The sequence below is a fragment of the Lithobates pipiens genome, unplaced genomic scaffold (assembly GCF_037356315.1).
Source record: "Lithobates pipiens isolate NorthernLeopardFrog02 unplaced genomic scaffold, aLitPip1_a1.2 Scaffold_23, whole genome shotgun sequence".
In the NCBI taxonomy this organism is placed as follows: Eukaryota; Metazoa; Chordata; class Amphibia; order Anura; family Ranidae; genus Lithobates; species Lithobates pipiens.
Window position 1 is genome coordinate 66,879,034 of NW_027507785.1, and position 12,524 is coordinate 66,891,557.

A 12,524-nucleotide genomic window follows, 5' to 3' on the forward strand; every position below is an offset into this window, starting at 1 on the left:
TACATGCGTTGGCGCACTGCAATGCCATTCATTTTGAATATCACCCTCCGCATTACAGGCCTCATTCACACGTACGGTAGTTTTGTAAACGCCCCTGCATTGGATCGATTTTCAGAGGCAGCCAGGAGTCAGGTGACAGGAATACAGGAGTCCATACCCCGCCTTTTGACTACCCATGAAAAGCGCGGGGTTGCACCATGTTTTTAGCATGGCCCCAACTGCACCCCCTTCAGTTGCAATGTCTAAGAGCAAGGGTGTTCACATGCTTTACTCCTGTGGCAAAAATGATCCAACATATTGCCATAGGCATGCGCACAGGGTATGCCGGATGTGTCTGGGCACACCCTTATCACTCCATGAGCATTAGCATTATCGCTCTGTGTGTCAGCAGGAAGATGGGAAAGATCTCCCTCTTACCGACTCTGATAAGAAAAGTGTTTAAGCACTTCTCTTTCACTGTGCCAGTAGGGAGATCAATGTGCCGGGGTCATATATATGTAGACACACACACAGTGTTTGAGCTTTAGGGTGTACACCCTAATGCAATAGGCTGTGCACACCTATGCATATTTCAATCAGTGGGGTGGCAAGCCCACCTAACCCATTTATGATAAAATAAGTTTTGTTATCAGCACAATAATTGGGAAATACGTAGATAACAATATCCAGAACTTTGGAGCACAAAAACATTGGTGTACAACCATGACAATTTAGAATGGCATTGAGTGGTAATAATGTTCGCATGTAAGGAACTAGAATACTAGTAGCTCCAAAATAAAATTATGTTCAAGCGAGGTAAAGGTGTAGATAAGAAAGAGATAGACGGTAAGGAAAAAGGAAAAACACACAAAAAAGAAGAAGAGAAAATATGGAAGAGGTAGGGGGAGGGGAGACAGTAAGCCCTGTTCAAGGAGGGATTCAAATAGGGAAGGCAAGAGCAGGGACTCTAAATGTTGTTATGGGGGTGGCTCATGAAGAGTTCCTATCGAAGAGATTCTGTTTTAATTTCTCTGATGCAGAGTATAGCCTCCAGGTAGTAAAGAATGTGTGCCACTTATCAAGGGCTTTGGCTTGCATCCCCTCCATAAGCATGATATTGTTGATCACTTACCACTCTCTAAGCCCTTGTACACACGGTCGGAGATTCCGACAACCAAATCCGTCGGATTTTGTCTGTCGGATTTTGTCTGTCGGATTTTGTCTGTCGGATTTTGTCTGTCGGATTTTGTCCGAAACTGTTGTATACACATGGTCGGACGAAGTTGTCGGAATGTTCGATCGTTCAGAACGTGATGACGTTATTTCGTTACGATGGGACTATGTTCAGGCTAGTAGCCAATAGCTTTGATGTAGGAATTTGATCTGAGCATGCGTGGCACTTTGACGGATTGGAATTCTCTACACATGATCGGAGTATGTCCGATCGGAGCATTTTGTTGGAAAATATTTCCGGCAAGTTGGAAAATTTGGTCCGACGGATATTCCGACGGAAACAGCCCGATGCAGACCACACACAGTCGGAATATCCGACAAAACGCTCCGATTGGACACATTCCGTCGGAATCTCTAAGAGGGTTGGAGGGGAGGTGTTTTTCCAGTATCTAGAGATCAATTGCCTACCTGCACTGAGAAAGAATTTCAAAAGACTAGCCTTCTGGGATTTTATTGAGCCTGGGAGTAAAGCCGCGTACACACGGGCGGACTGTATGGCCTACTTAGTCCGTCATACAATCCGACGGACAGTCCATCATACTTTCGAATGAACGGACTTGACCACACACGGATGAACAAACAGTCCGTCGAAAGCTTGCGTGATGACGTGTACGGCACGTACGACGGGACTAGAAATAGGAAGTCCAATACACAGCAATGCACCCTTCCGCCGTGTAAATCCTTTCTGAGCATGCGCCATTCTTAGTCCGTCGAACTAGCCTACTCACGAGCGGATTGTCCGCTGAAACCAAAGTATGACGGACAGAATTACGGAAATTCCGAAATACTTAGTACGCCAGACTGCACGCTGAAAAAGTCAGCTGAAGCCCACACACGAGTGGACTGTCCGCTGAAATGTGTTTCGGCGGACTAAGTAGGCCATACAGTCCGCCCGTGTGTACGCGGCCTAAGGATAAAAGGGCAATGGAGGGGGGAAGGCGTTAGTGGTTCGTTATATATTTTGGTGAATATTTAGAAAATTTGTGACCGACCAAGTATGAAGGTAAGTTCTTCGAGTGACATCTCCAGAAGTCTGTGGCAGAGGGAAACATGAGCTTAATATTAGTTGGGACTCGATAGCACCTGGATACCAGCTTGTAGTTTTTTTTCCTGAGTATAGCCTTAGATAGATGACTTGTGAGTGAATAGAAAGGCTTTGTGCCAGTCCTCAACTGATATATCTATCCCCAGCTCCCCAGACCAGATCTTGGTAAACTTTGGTAAGGTACCATGTGTGTGGCGAAGGATCAGTTTATATATTGCTGATAGGGTGTTGCGAGGGACTTTGGCCAGTGAGCATAACTGTTCAAAGCCTGTTAGGGGTCTATGTATTTGTTTCGAGTCATATAGTAGTTTGCAGTAGGAGAATAGATGAAGTCTCGTCAACCAGGTTATGTTATGCCGCGTACACACGATCGAATTGTCTGGCGTACTTAGTCCGACATACAATCCGGCGTATAGTCTTGGCGGACTTTCTACCGAACGGACTTGGCCACACACGGACACACAGAAAGTCCGACGTTCGCTTGCACGATGACGTACAGCACGTACGACGGAACTAGAAAAAGGAAGTTCAATAGCCAGTAGCCAATAGCTTCCTTTTTTTCGTACTTGCTTCTGAGCATACGTCATTCTTAGTCCGCCGTACTAGCATACTGACGAACGTATTGTCCGCTGAAACCCAAGTCCGACGGGAAGATTGGAGTTCAAAAATACTTTCTTAGTCCACCGGACTTCACGCTGGAAAAGTCCACTGAAGCCCACACACGATCGAATTGTCAGCTGAAATGCGTTTCGGCGGACTAAGTACGCCGGACAATCTGATCGTGTGTACACGGCATTAGAAGTTGAGGTGGTCGGGACCGCCACGTATGATCCAAGATGGCTGTGGACAAATTGTTTTGCTGTGGGCCATGTGGATCTATTGTAAGTGTCTATGGTTGGGCATCTCTGCACTCTGGTAGGGCCGGGTTGTCAAATAGGGGGGTGAGCAATCTGGGTTCAGTGGACAACGAGTACCCATCTCGCCTACGGCACCAAATACAAAGCTCGTCAGTTGTTAGAGGGGATACTACTGCAGAGGTATGATAGAGCTCAAAGTCAGGTAAGCTTACCCCGCCATTAGCTTTTGAACAGTATAGGAGTTTATGTTTTAGTCTAGGATGATTTCCATGCCAGACAAAGCAAATGGCCATAGAGCGGAGGGTTGGGCAATAAATGTTGTTTGCAATCAGATGTTACAATTGTATTTCAACTATCCATCAAAATCCATGTGCCTGATATTAATCAAATTGGTTCTGGACGATAGATAATTATAGATAGATTATGTGATATAAACAGTAAAATATATTTATATTTATTTATTTATATATATTTATATTTATATTTATTTTTTATTTTTTTTTATTTTTATTTTTATTTATTTTTTCATTGTTCTATTGTATTATTTGAAATTTGTCTGTATTGATTTGTTTTGAGTATAAAAATACATCATGTATATGTCTATATGTTTACGATATTATTATGTTTTGTTATGTGCAGCTTTTAGAGAATTATTTTTTTGTTCTTCCCTTTTTAGGATTTCCCACCCGAATGGTCCACCTCTACGGCTTCCCCATCAGTGCTGTTCGCACGGACACCCGGGGGCACAGGCGCCTTGTGTGCCATTGCCCCTTTTCAGCGCTGCGACGCTCCCCCTACATTGGTCGGAAGGATTGGCTATTTCTTCTGCCATTCTGTTCCGACCCTCTTTTCCATCGTTTTTTGCCTCTACGCCTGACTGGGCGGTCAGATTGATGGCCGCGTTCGTTTATGCCTTCGCTTTCTACGATGGCATCGATCGTTCCCCTCTTTCCTCCGCCCACATGCCTGAGGCATTATGGGGTTTGTAGGCCTATTCAGTCTCGTCCCATTGGTGAGCATGCGCAATAGCGCTCCTTTTGTCCGCATCAGGCCGACTACGTCAGACGCCGGCTTGATGGCGGGGCATATAAAAAGCCTTCGTAATATCGTCATTCCGTTGCGGGTTGCAGCCAAGGGTGACGCTTGATCGTTCAGACTCTGTACTTTTCGGTAAGCTTATTGTTATATTCTTAAACATTTATTCGATCGGTCTTTTTTTCATTTGAAAACGTTCACGTATCTCTCTGCCGGTGTTTCCACCCTTTGGACCTAGGCTACTGTCTATGTCCCTTTTTATATGCTTGCATTAACTCCCTGGCTTTGAATTCTATGCCTTGGGATGCGAATGTTTAACTCTCTGGGTATATCTATATGCCTGAGGGTTGGTGTCTGTATAACATTCAGTTTATGATGTACATACCACCCTTTTGAGATACAATTTTTTTTTTTTTTTTTTTATTTTTTTTTTTTTTCTTATCTTCGTTTTGTTTTTTCCTTGATTGGCCACCCAGCTGGTATTTCTATGCAGGTGTGTCTCCCTGATTGCTCAAAAAGATTTCTTCTCAAAATGCGAGCGTCCCCACTGCTTACAATTATCCAACCTACGTAAGTAATACATTTGAAACTAAAATACATCCTTGTACTATTTTTTCTCAATTTTTATACTTTAGAGGGTCCTTCACCCCCAAAAGGTTGTTTTATTTTAGCAACCTTGAAATTAAGCTAGGTACTCAAAGATCTTTAAATCATCCCAAAATTTCAAATTTGGTCTTACTATATATTCCTTTTTTTATCAGTTTTCTTGGGTTGGCTTTTTAGCCCCCTGCGATTCAGCACTGCTGTGGCTAACCCCCGAGGTGGACAATCCCACTACTGTACCACCAACGTAGTGGTTAAAGGTGGGTTTGATGTGTGTGTGTCTGTTGTTTCCCCTCCCCCTTTCCCCTTCCCCTCTATTTCTGCATTTACGAATGTTGTGACATACTTCATTACTATTTTGTACTTTGTATTTTCGGTTTAGATCTTGTTCAAACTTTCACACATCCCCTGAAGAAGCAATCTAATGCGAAACATGTCGGGACTATGTGTGCTTGACGAGAACAACCACTGTATTGCATTATTCTGAATCTTTTAAGCATATATTGCTACTGATTTTAAGCTCAAACTTAATAAATTTTTGTACTACTAACTTTGTACTTCAATTAATTGTATTTTGTTAACTAGCACCGCAAAAATCCCTAATTTCCCTTCCTGTCCTTTGATTCATATTTAAAGAACATTATATATAGATTCCTATCAGAAGAGAGCCATAGAAAAATAAATCATTATAGACATGTGCAGAATGAAAACATTTGTTTCATTTAGATTTATTATTTACCTAAATTTGTTTAGTCAAATTTGTTTAATTTGTTTTCGGAATTCGTTTTGTTTATTCAAATTCAAATCAATTTGAATTGCATTCAAATCAAATTTATTCTATTTGAAATTCAAATTTTTCCATTCTATTCTATTGTTTTTTTCTATTCTATTCTGCTTTTTTCTTTTCTATTCTAGTCAATTCTATTATTTTATTTTCTATTCTATTCTTTTCTATGCTATTCAAATAAATTTAATTAAAATATTGGGAAATTGTTATTTTTTTTTTTTTTCTGTTCTTTTTATTTTCTATTTTCTATTCGTTTTTTATTCTTTTTTATTTTCTATTCTTTGAAATTCAAATTTCAGAAGATGGTTATATGCTTTCTATTTTATTCTATTCTTTTATTTTCTATTCTATTTTTTTCTATTCTTTTTATTTTCTATTCTGTTCTGTTTTACTTTATCATATTTTATTATTTTATTTTCTATTTTATTCATTTCTATTCTATTATATTCTTTTCTATTCTATTTTTTTATTTTCTATTCTATTAATTCAAATTAAATTTCGAAAACTTTTCGAATTCGATTCGAAAACTATTCAAACTCGATTTGAAAACTATTTGAATTAGAATTTCTTCTCAAATTTTGATTCGTTATTTGGAGTTTGTTTTAAATCTCTGAATACCGAAAAATTTGTCCAAATTTCAATTCGTAAAGTAAACAAACCGCACACGTGTAGAAATCAATAATTTATGGAAGTGTGTATGGGCACCATTAGACAAGGGTGTGGATCGGTCAAATTGACTTGAAGGGCACCATTGTCAAGTGGCACTACCTACCTACCAATAACGTCATGTGTCAAAGCAATAATGACAATATAATACAAACATGTTTTCAGTGCAATTGTAATAAATAGCTCCCACCCCCCCACACACACACACAAATACGTTAGACATGCTGTAGTATGGGTCTATATTCATATATAACTTTAGTTATTGAATTACAAGAATAGTTAAGAGTGATTACTTATATCTATATACAACATGTTTAATGCATGAGGGATCTGCTTCATTATGCTATGGGAAGTCCCTTAATACACATGCTGACCCCTCTAGATCATCAAACCAGCGGTTTATATAAAGTTCAACTGTTCTAGTAAAAATATGTGAGATCCCATCTCTAAAAAATGCTAGGTGCCTGGCACTGATCAGGGACAAGCATGCACCTACTGAAATCCTGATCTGCATAGTTGTTTATGGTCAGTGTCTCAGAAGAAGTCAGAGGGCTTGCATTGCAGTCGGGCAAACAGCATTTTTCATAAAGTGGTCGGCAATGGTGGCCAGGCGTTTCCTCAAACACACATACTGGGGGCAAGCTTATACAGGAGCCAATTAACCTACCAACATGGCTTTGGAGTGTGGGAGGAAACCCACACAAGCACAGGGAGAGCATGCAAACTCCATGCAGACAGTGACCTGGCTGGGATTTGAATGGAAGTTCACCAGTGCTGCAAGGCATGAGTGCTAACCATCTAACATAACTTATCACGTGCATCACCTGGGCTCCCCAGTTCAAATCTCAGCTAAGACACTGTCTACATGGGGTTTGCATGTTCTCCCTCTGTTTCCTTCGTGTGTTTCCCACAATCTGATTGCACACTCTCCTTTAACGCAGAACTGAAGATCCGCTGTAACAGAGAGCAAGTAGGCAGGATTTTTTATTGTAGAAAAGACGTATCTTCTCCTGCACTCTACATGCGCAGCTCAGCTTACAGCACCGGGCCAGTCTCTATGTGTTCGGAATGATGGCCTCTTACGTATTCCATATCATACCACATCAGCCAATAAAGACAGCTGAAGACCGGCACACAGGAGAAGATGCTGGCGGCAGCGAGGGACCATTGGAACACAGAGTCAGGGCCGCTAATAAAGCAGTACAGCTAGCACTCCTGTACTGGGCCCGGGCCCTATCAGTTCAAAAAGGGAGGCCCAGGCACCCGTTGAGCAGGAGGGCCGGCTGTGCTGTCTTATTGCAGACACTGATCCTCTTTTGTTCCCTCCTGCAACGCTGCCAGCTTCTCCTCCTCTCCCTCCCTCCGGTAACACTGCAAGGGCACATGCGCCCCTTCCATTTGCTGTCTGGGCCCCCCTGTGTACCCCTTTCACCCACAATGCTGTTGGCTTCCCTACTCTCCTGCCGGCACAATCATTCCTGTGTCCATTCATCACTGAAGCATAGTAAACTGTGTTCTATGCTTCAGTTTGTGAATGAGCAGGAAGCCTCAGAGCACTTCCTATTCATTCATCTGTGCAGCTGAGGCTGTATAGAAAGGGACTGATAAATCTATGTCCTATGTCACTCTTGGCCAGGGTAGGGGGGGGGGGCTGTCAGGTAGGCTGTATGGGGCCCCGCGATTTCTAACAGCAGCCCAGCACAGAGTATTAACCCCTTTAGTTCCGCTTTAAGCTAACCATACACATTACAATTTTACTTTACATTCTCCTTCAGATCTACCAACAACTTTGTAATAAAATCATTTGCCTCCCTGGATACAAAATCATATTACATAGATATGTTATATTACATTTTATATTCATTACATACATCTAAAGGGGAATGTACAAAGGTTGTAGTCATACTGTACTGTGTATGCTGATTATTACATCTACCAACATCCATGCAGTGCCAAGGCCAGTATCTGTGCGTAAATTAGAGATGTAGGCATGTAAATGCATGCTGGGATTGAAAACCAAGCAAGAGGTTCGGAAGTAGAATTTTACAGGTGTGGACGTTTTATGGAAGTCTCTGCGCCTAAAGGCTTACGATTTCATTTTACGGAAAAAATTTTTTTTTTTTTTTTTTTTTACGCAGGACCTTGCTGCCAGCTTTCTGCTAGCAAGATCCTGCATAGATATCAGTATTTTATCACACACGTGTGCATGAACCCCTGAGTCCAGGAGCAATGTTCATGGTGCATTATCTTACGCCCTACCACTAAGAACTCATTTTTCACTGATCTAATTGGAGAAAACTGACACGCATCTGGTTGCTATAGGTTACAGCAGCCTTTCTCCACCTTTTAACCCTAGAGGAAACCTTCAAATAATTCTCTCTCTAATTAAACCAATTTACTGGTGGTCAGTGGGAAAAAAAAACCTTAAATTGGTGGTATTAAAAGAATTCCCCCTTGCAGATAGGGAAAAAGATCATTGGTGTTATGGTGCTGGCTCTGCCAAGTGTTGTTGGCCCCAAAACTACGCAGGCATCATCACCTGAGAGGTCAATCAGCCACAGCTTTAGGAACCCCTAGCAATCTCTGGAGGAACCCTATGGTTCCACAGAACCCTGGTTGAGAATGGCTTAATGCAAGGAGACTTTATAAGGTGGCTAAGAGCGCAGTACTAGCATAGTAACCCACAGCCACCAATCAGCTCTCGCCTTTCAAGAGGTCAAAGCAGACAGCGCTGAGAGAGTTGATTGTTGAATGGTTGTCATTGGATGCTGTGCAGTGCTTTACACCACATCAGGACCAATTAGAAATAGTCTTTTAGCAGATGAAGCCAGGCTCGTGAAAGCATGATTGGTACAGTATATATCACGACACAATGCTTAGTTAATTAAGCAGAACATCTAGCGCCCGATGTTCTACATAAAGCATACACTTCTGGTTGTGGTAGAACTTCAAATCCCAGCATGCCCTAGAACAGTGATGGCAAACCTTGGCACCCCAGATGTTTTGGAACTACATTTCCCATGATGCTCAACTATACTGCAGAGTGCACGAGCATCATGGGAAATGTAGTTCCAAAACATCTGGGGTGCAAAGGTTCGCCATCACTGCCCTAGAACCTCAAGAGATACAGTTGCTATAACCTGCTTAGGGTCAGTGGTGTACAAACTTTCCATGCAAGGCTAAACACATCTCACTGTCATGTTTGGGAGCATACCATTGGGCAGCACAAGGGAATATCCCCAAATTTTGAAGATAGAGAACGGGGACACCTTTAAAGTAGGCAAAAGGAAACACCAAAAACTCTCCAATTGTAACAATATAAAGCTTGAGCAACAAGTTAAATGTGATATAATGATTTGGACATTAAAGAGGTCCATGCAGACCAAAAAGAGGGACAACTGAGGCAGAAAGAGAGGCCGTGAGATTTGGTTGGAAAAGAGTGACTGCCCCTCCAAGAGAAACAGGCGGGAGTTATTCAAGGGCAACCAAACCAGGTAGCAAGCAGGAACCCAAAGTAACTGGATATCAGTTGAGTTCTGATTGGCTGTTATAGGCTAATTTACTTTGTGTCTTGCTATTTTTATTGTTAAAACTTCTGAAAAAAAAGGAATGATTGTCATGGCTAAAGGAGGACAACAGAAATGGCTGTGAACATCTCTCTGTGGTCCATCTGCACCAGTCTTTCTCAGCATTTTTTAACACAGAGGAACTCTTGAAATAACTTTCCATTTATCAATCCCTGCTAATAATTACTATATCTATAGCTCTCAATACAATAAAGTGATGGGGAAACCCCCCTCCCCCCCTGCCCTTTACATAAAGCTAAAATTATCATTGGTGTCAGTATGAACTTATCTGAGAGTCAGAAATTGCTCTTTGCTCAATGAACCCTTGCAACCTCTGAAGGAAACCCAATGTTCTATAGATCCCTGGTTGAGAATGGCTGATCTACACTTTGAGTTTCTCATCCCACCACTTATCTGAGAGGCAAAAATTGCCTCTAATCCCCCAGGTTAAGGAACCCTTAACACCCTCCGGAGGAACCCCGGTTGAAAAAGGCTAATACATACTTCATCCCACCATAAAAACCCTAGCGAGGTTGAGAAACCCTGGTTGAGAAAGGTTGATCTACACCTTGAGTTCCTCACCCCACCACAAACCCAAGAGGCAAAAATTGCTCATAGCTCAAAGAACCCCTAACAACCTCTTGAGGAATCCCAGGGTTCCATGAAACCTTGATTAAGAAAGGCTAATCTAGACATTGAGTTCCCCATCGCACCATTAAAACTCTAGCAAGGCTAAGGAACCCTGGTTGAGAAAGGCTAATTTTCACCTTGAGCTCCATCACATATCTAAGAGGCAAAAATGACTCATAGCTCAAGGAACCCCTAACAATCTCGGGAGAAATTCCAAAGTTCAATGGAACCCTGGTTAAGAAAAGCTAATTTAGACCTTGAGTTCTCCATCCCACCATGAAAACCCTTGCAAGGCTTATTCTAACCATCCTCTTTTTACTCCGATCGCCTTCACCCCAGCACCTACCTGCATGATACGGTGATCTCAATCTTAGTGGCAGGGACACTGGTGTGCACAGGGTCAAAGTCTCCAATGGATGCCATCTTTCTGAAGTCTGCAGGTCCAGCTGTTGCTAGGAATCTTCTGCGGTCCTGCGGTGTCCCTTGGCTGCGCTTACGCTGGTCTCAAAGCTGCATCAGCCCCTCTGTCACACCGAGGAAAGTTCTGGGACACCAGTCCATCAAAACTACAAAAGCCAAATGAGGAAGACAAAAAAAAAAATGATAGCGGACACCTGGCAACAACTCCCCACCTGGGTGTCTGTTGGCTACAAAGAGTCTGCAATGATTCCTGAGCCGCTCTGAGGGTCTTCCATCCCATCTAATCCCCCAGGTAGCAGGTTTTCTGGAGTAACAGTCAGCTTCATCAAAGTCACTCCATATCTGTGTCACCCATGTTAACCCTTCCACTGCTAAAGGACACCACTGGCTTGGTCCAAAAGAAAATCTAGAATACTCAGGGTTTTATGGCATGCTGTACAACACTGACACCTTCTCCATAAAATGCATCCTAAACAAAGAAGCGACTTCCTACTGAGCGGACCACTTAGTTATGCATCAATAATGATCTTTTCCATGCCGCTGCTTCAAGGTTCTCCTAGTGTAAAACCAGTGGCATACTGGGATTAACCCACCACAGATGTAACATGAAATTAAAATTCCATCTGAGAGCACTGGAGCCTTTCCCTCTGCTACATCTGTTACTGTTTCTCAACCACTGGTACCCAACCAAGGCATGGCATAGCATCTGACATGTCAGAGTAGAGGGCATGCACACATGCTGGGCTCAGTGAATACAACCAACAGTAGTCAGTTCAGTGCAATAAGCCATAGAAACCCATCAACTGACAGTTTTAAGGGTCTTGTATACCCCAGGCAGGTGAAGGTTGAGGATCCTGCTGTAGCTTCCACACCGTCATTGTGCTTTGCAAGCCCAGAAGTTTGCTCAGCTTCACCAAAGGGCTACTAACAAGCAACAAATAACAGCAAAACTGGCTCATGCTAACCTAGAAGGACCAAGAGAAGCATCCCCTGAACTTCCCCCATTGCCTTACCTGTTAACTTGCAGAGTTGCCTTGTATTCCTGGCTCATCAGTACACAGAAAGCCTCAAGTGCATGCCATTATTCCATGCTTGTGCAAAATTTACAGAGGATGGAAGAGGAAGGAGTCCGACTTGGTGAATATCGTACCAAAAAAAAAGAAGAAAAAAAAAAAAATCAAATCATTCAATGGAGAGTTTGAGATACTGCTCCCTTCTGGTCACAAGAGGCCCCCTTGTGGTCAAAAGCTGTACAGCATGATGTAGAGATGAGTCTGTTCAGGTTGGCTGTCTGTCTTGTGTGCAGGGAAACATGTAAAGAGAAAAGCTGCCAATGCTGAGCTCTCCTTCTGGAAATGCTAGTGGCTTGGATGTTATGGTTATCCAAAGGCTTCAATACTTTCTGAGTTACTGCTCTGGAAGAATGATGCAGAGCAGGAGTTTTGATTTCTCTAGGCCCATGCTGGTTCTGGGCATAGGTGTGCGCAGCCTATTGCATTAGGGTGTGCTCCCCAAAGTCTTAACACACATGCCTGTGTGTGTGTGTATGTGTGTGTGTGTGTGTGTATACACACACACACACACACACACACACGTATAAATGAATGTAAATGTATTAAAATGTATTACAACATGGAAAGCGTCAGCAGGGCAGGAGTTGGTGTGAGTAGGACAGTGAATGGTGTCAGCAGAGACAGTGTCAG

The 12,524-nt window shown here is 42.5% G+C and overlaps 1 protein-coding gene across 1 annotated transcript in view; it reads right to left on the reverse strand.

The window, feature by feature from the left end:
- LOC143927120 (copine-8-like) overlaps positions 1 to 12,011 on the reverse strand; it is a 212,663-nt gene extending 200,652 nt beyond the window's left edge. The window contains exons 1-2 of the mRNA XM_077451074.1: positions 11,835 to 12,011; positions 10,748 to 10,967 (exon numbers count right to left, since the gene is read on the reverse strand). Of these exons, the coding sequence (XP_077307200.1) occupies positions 10,748 to 10,824 (77 nt within the window). The 5' untranslated portion in view covers positions 10,825 to 10,967; positions 11,835 to 12,011. The remainder of the gene's footprint in view (positions 1 to 10,747; positions 10,968 to 11,834) is intronic.
- Positions 12,012 to 12,524: the final 513 nt, after the last annotated feature.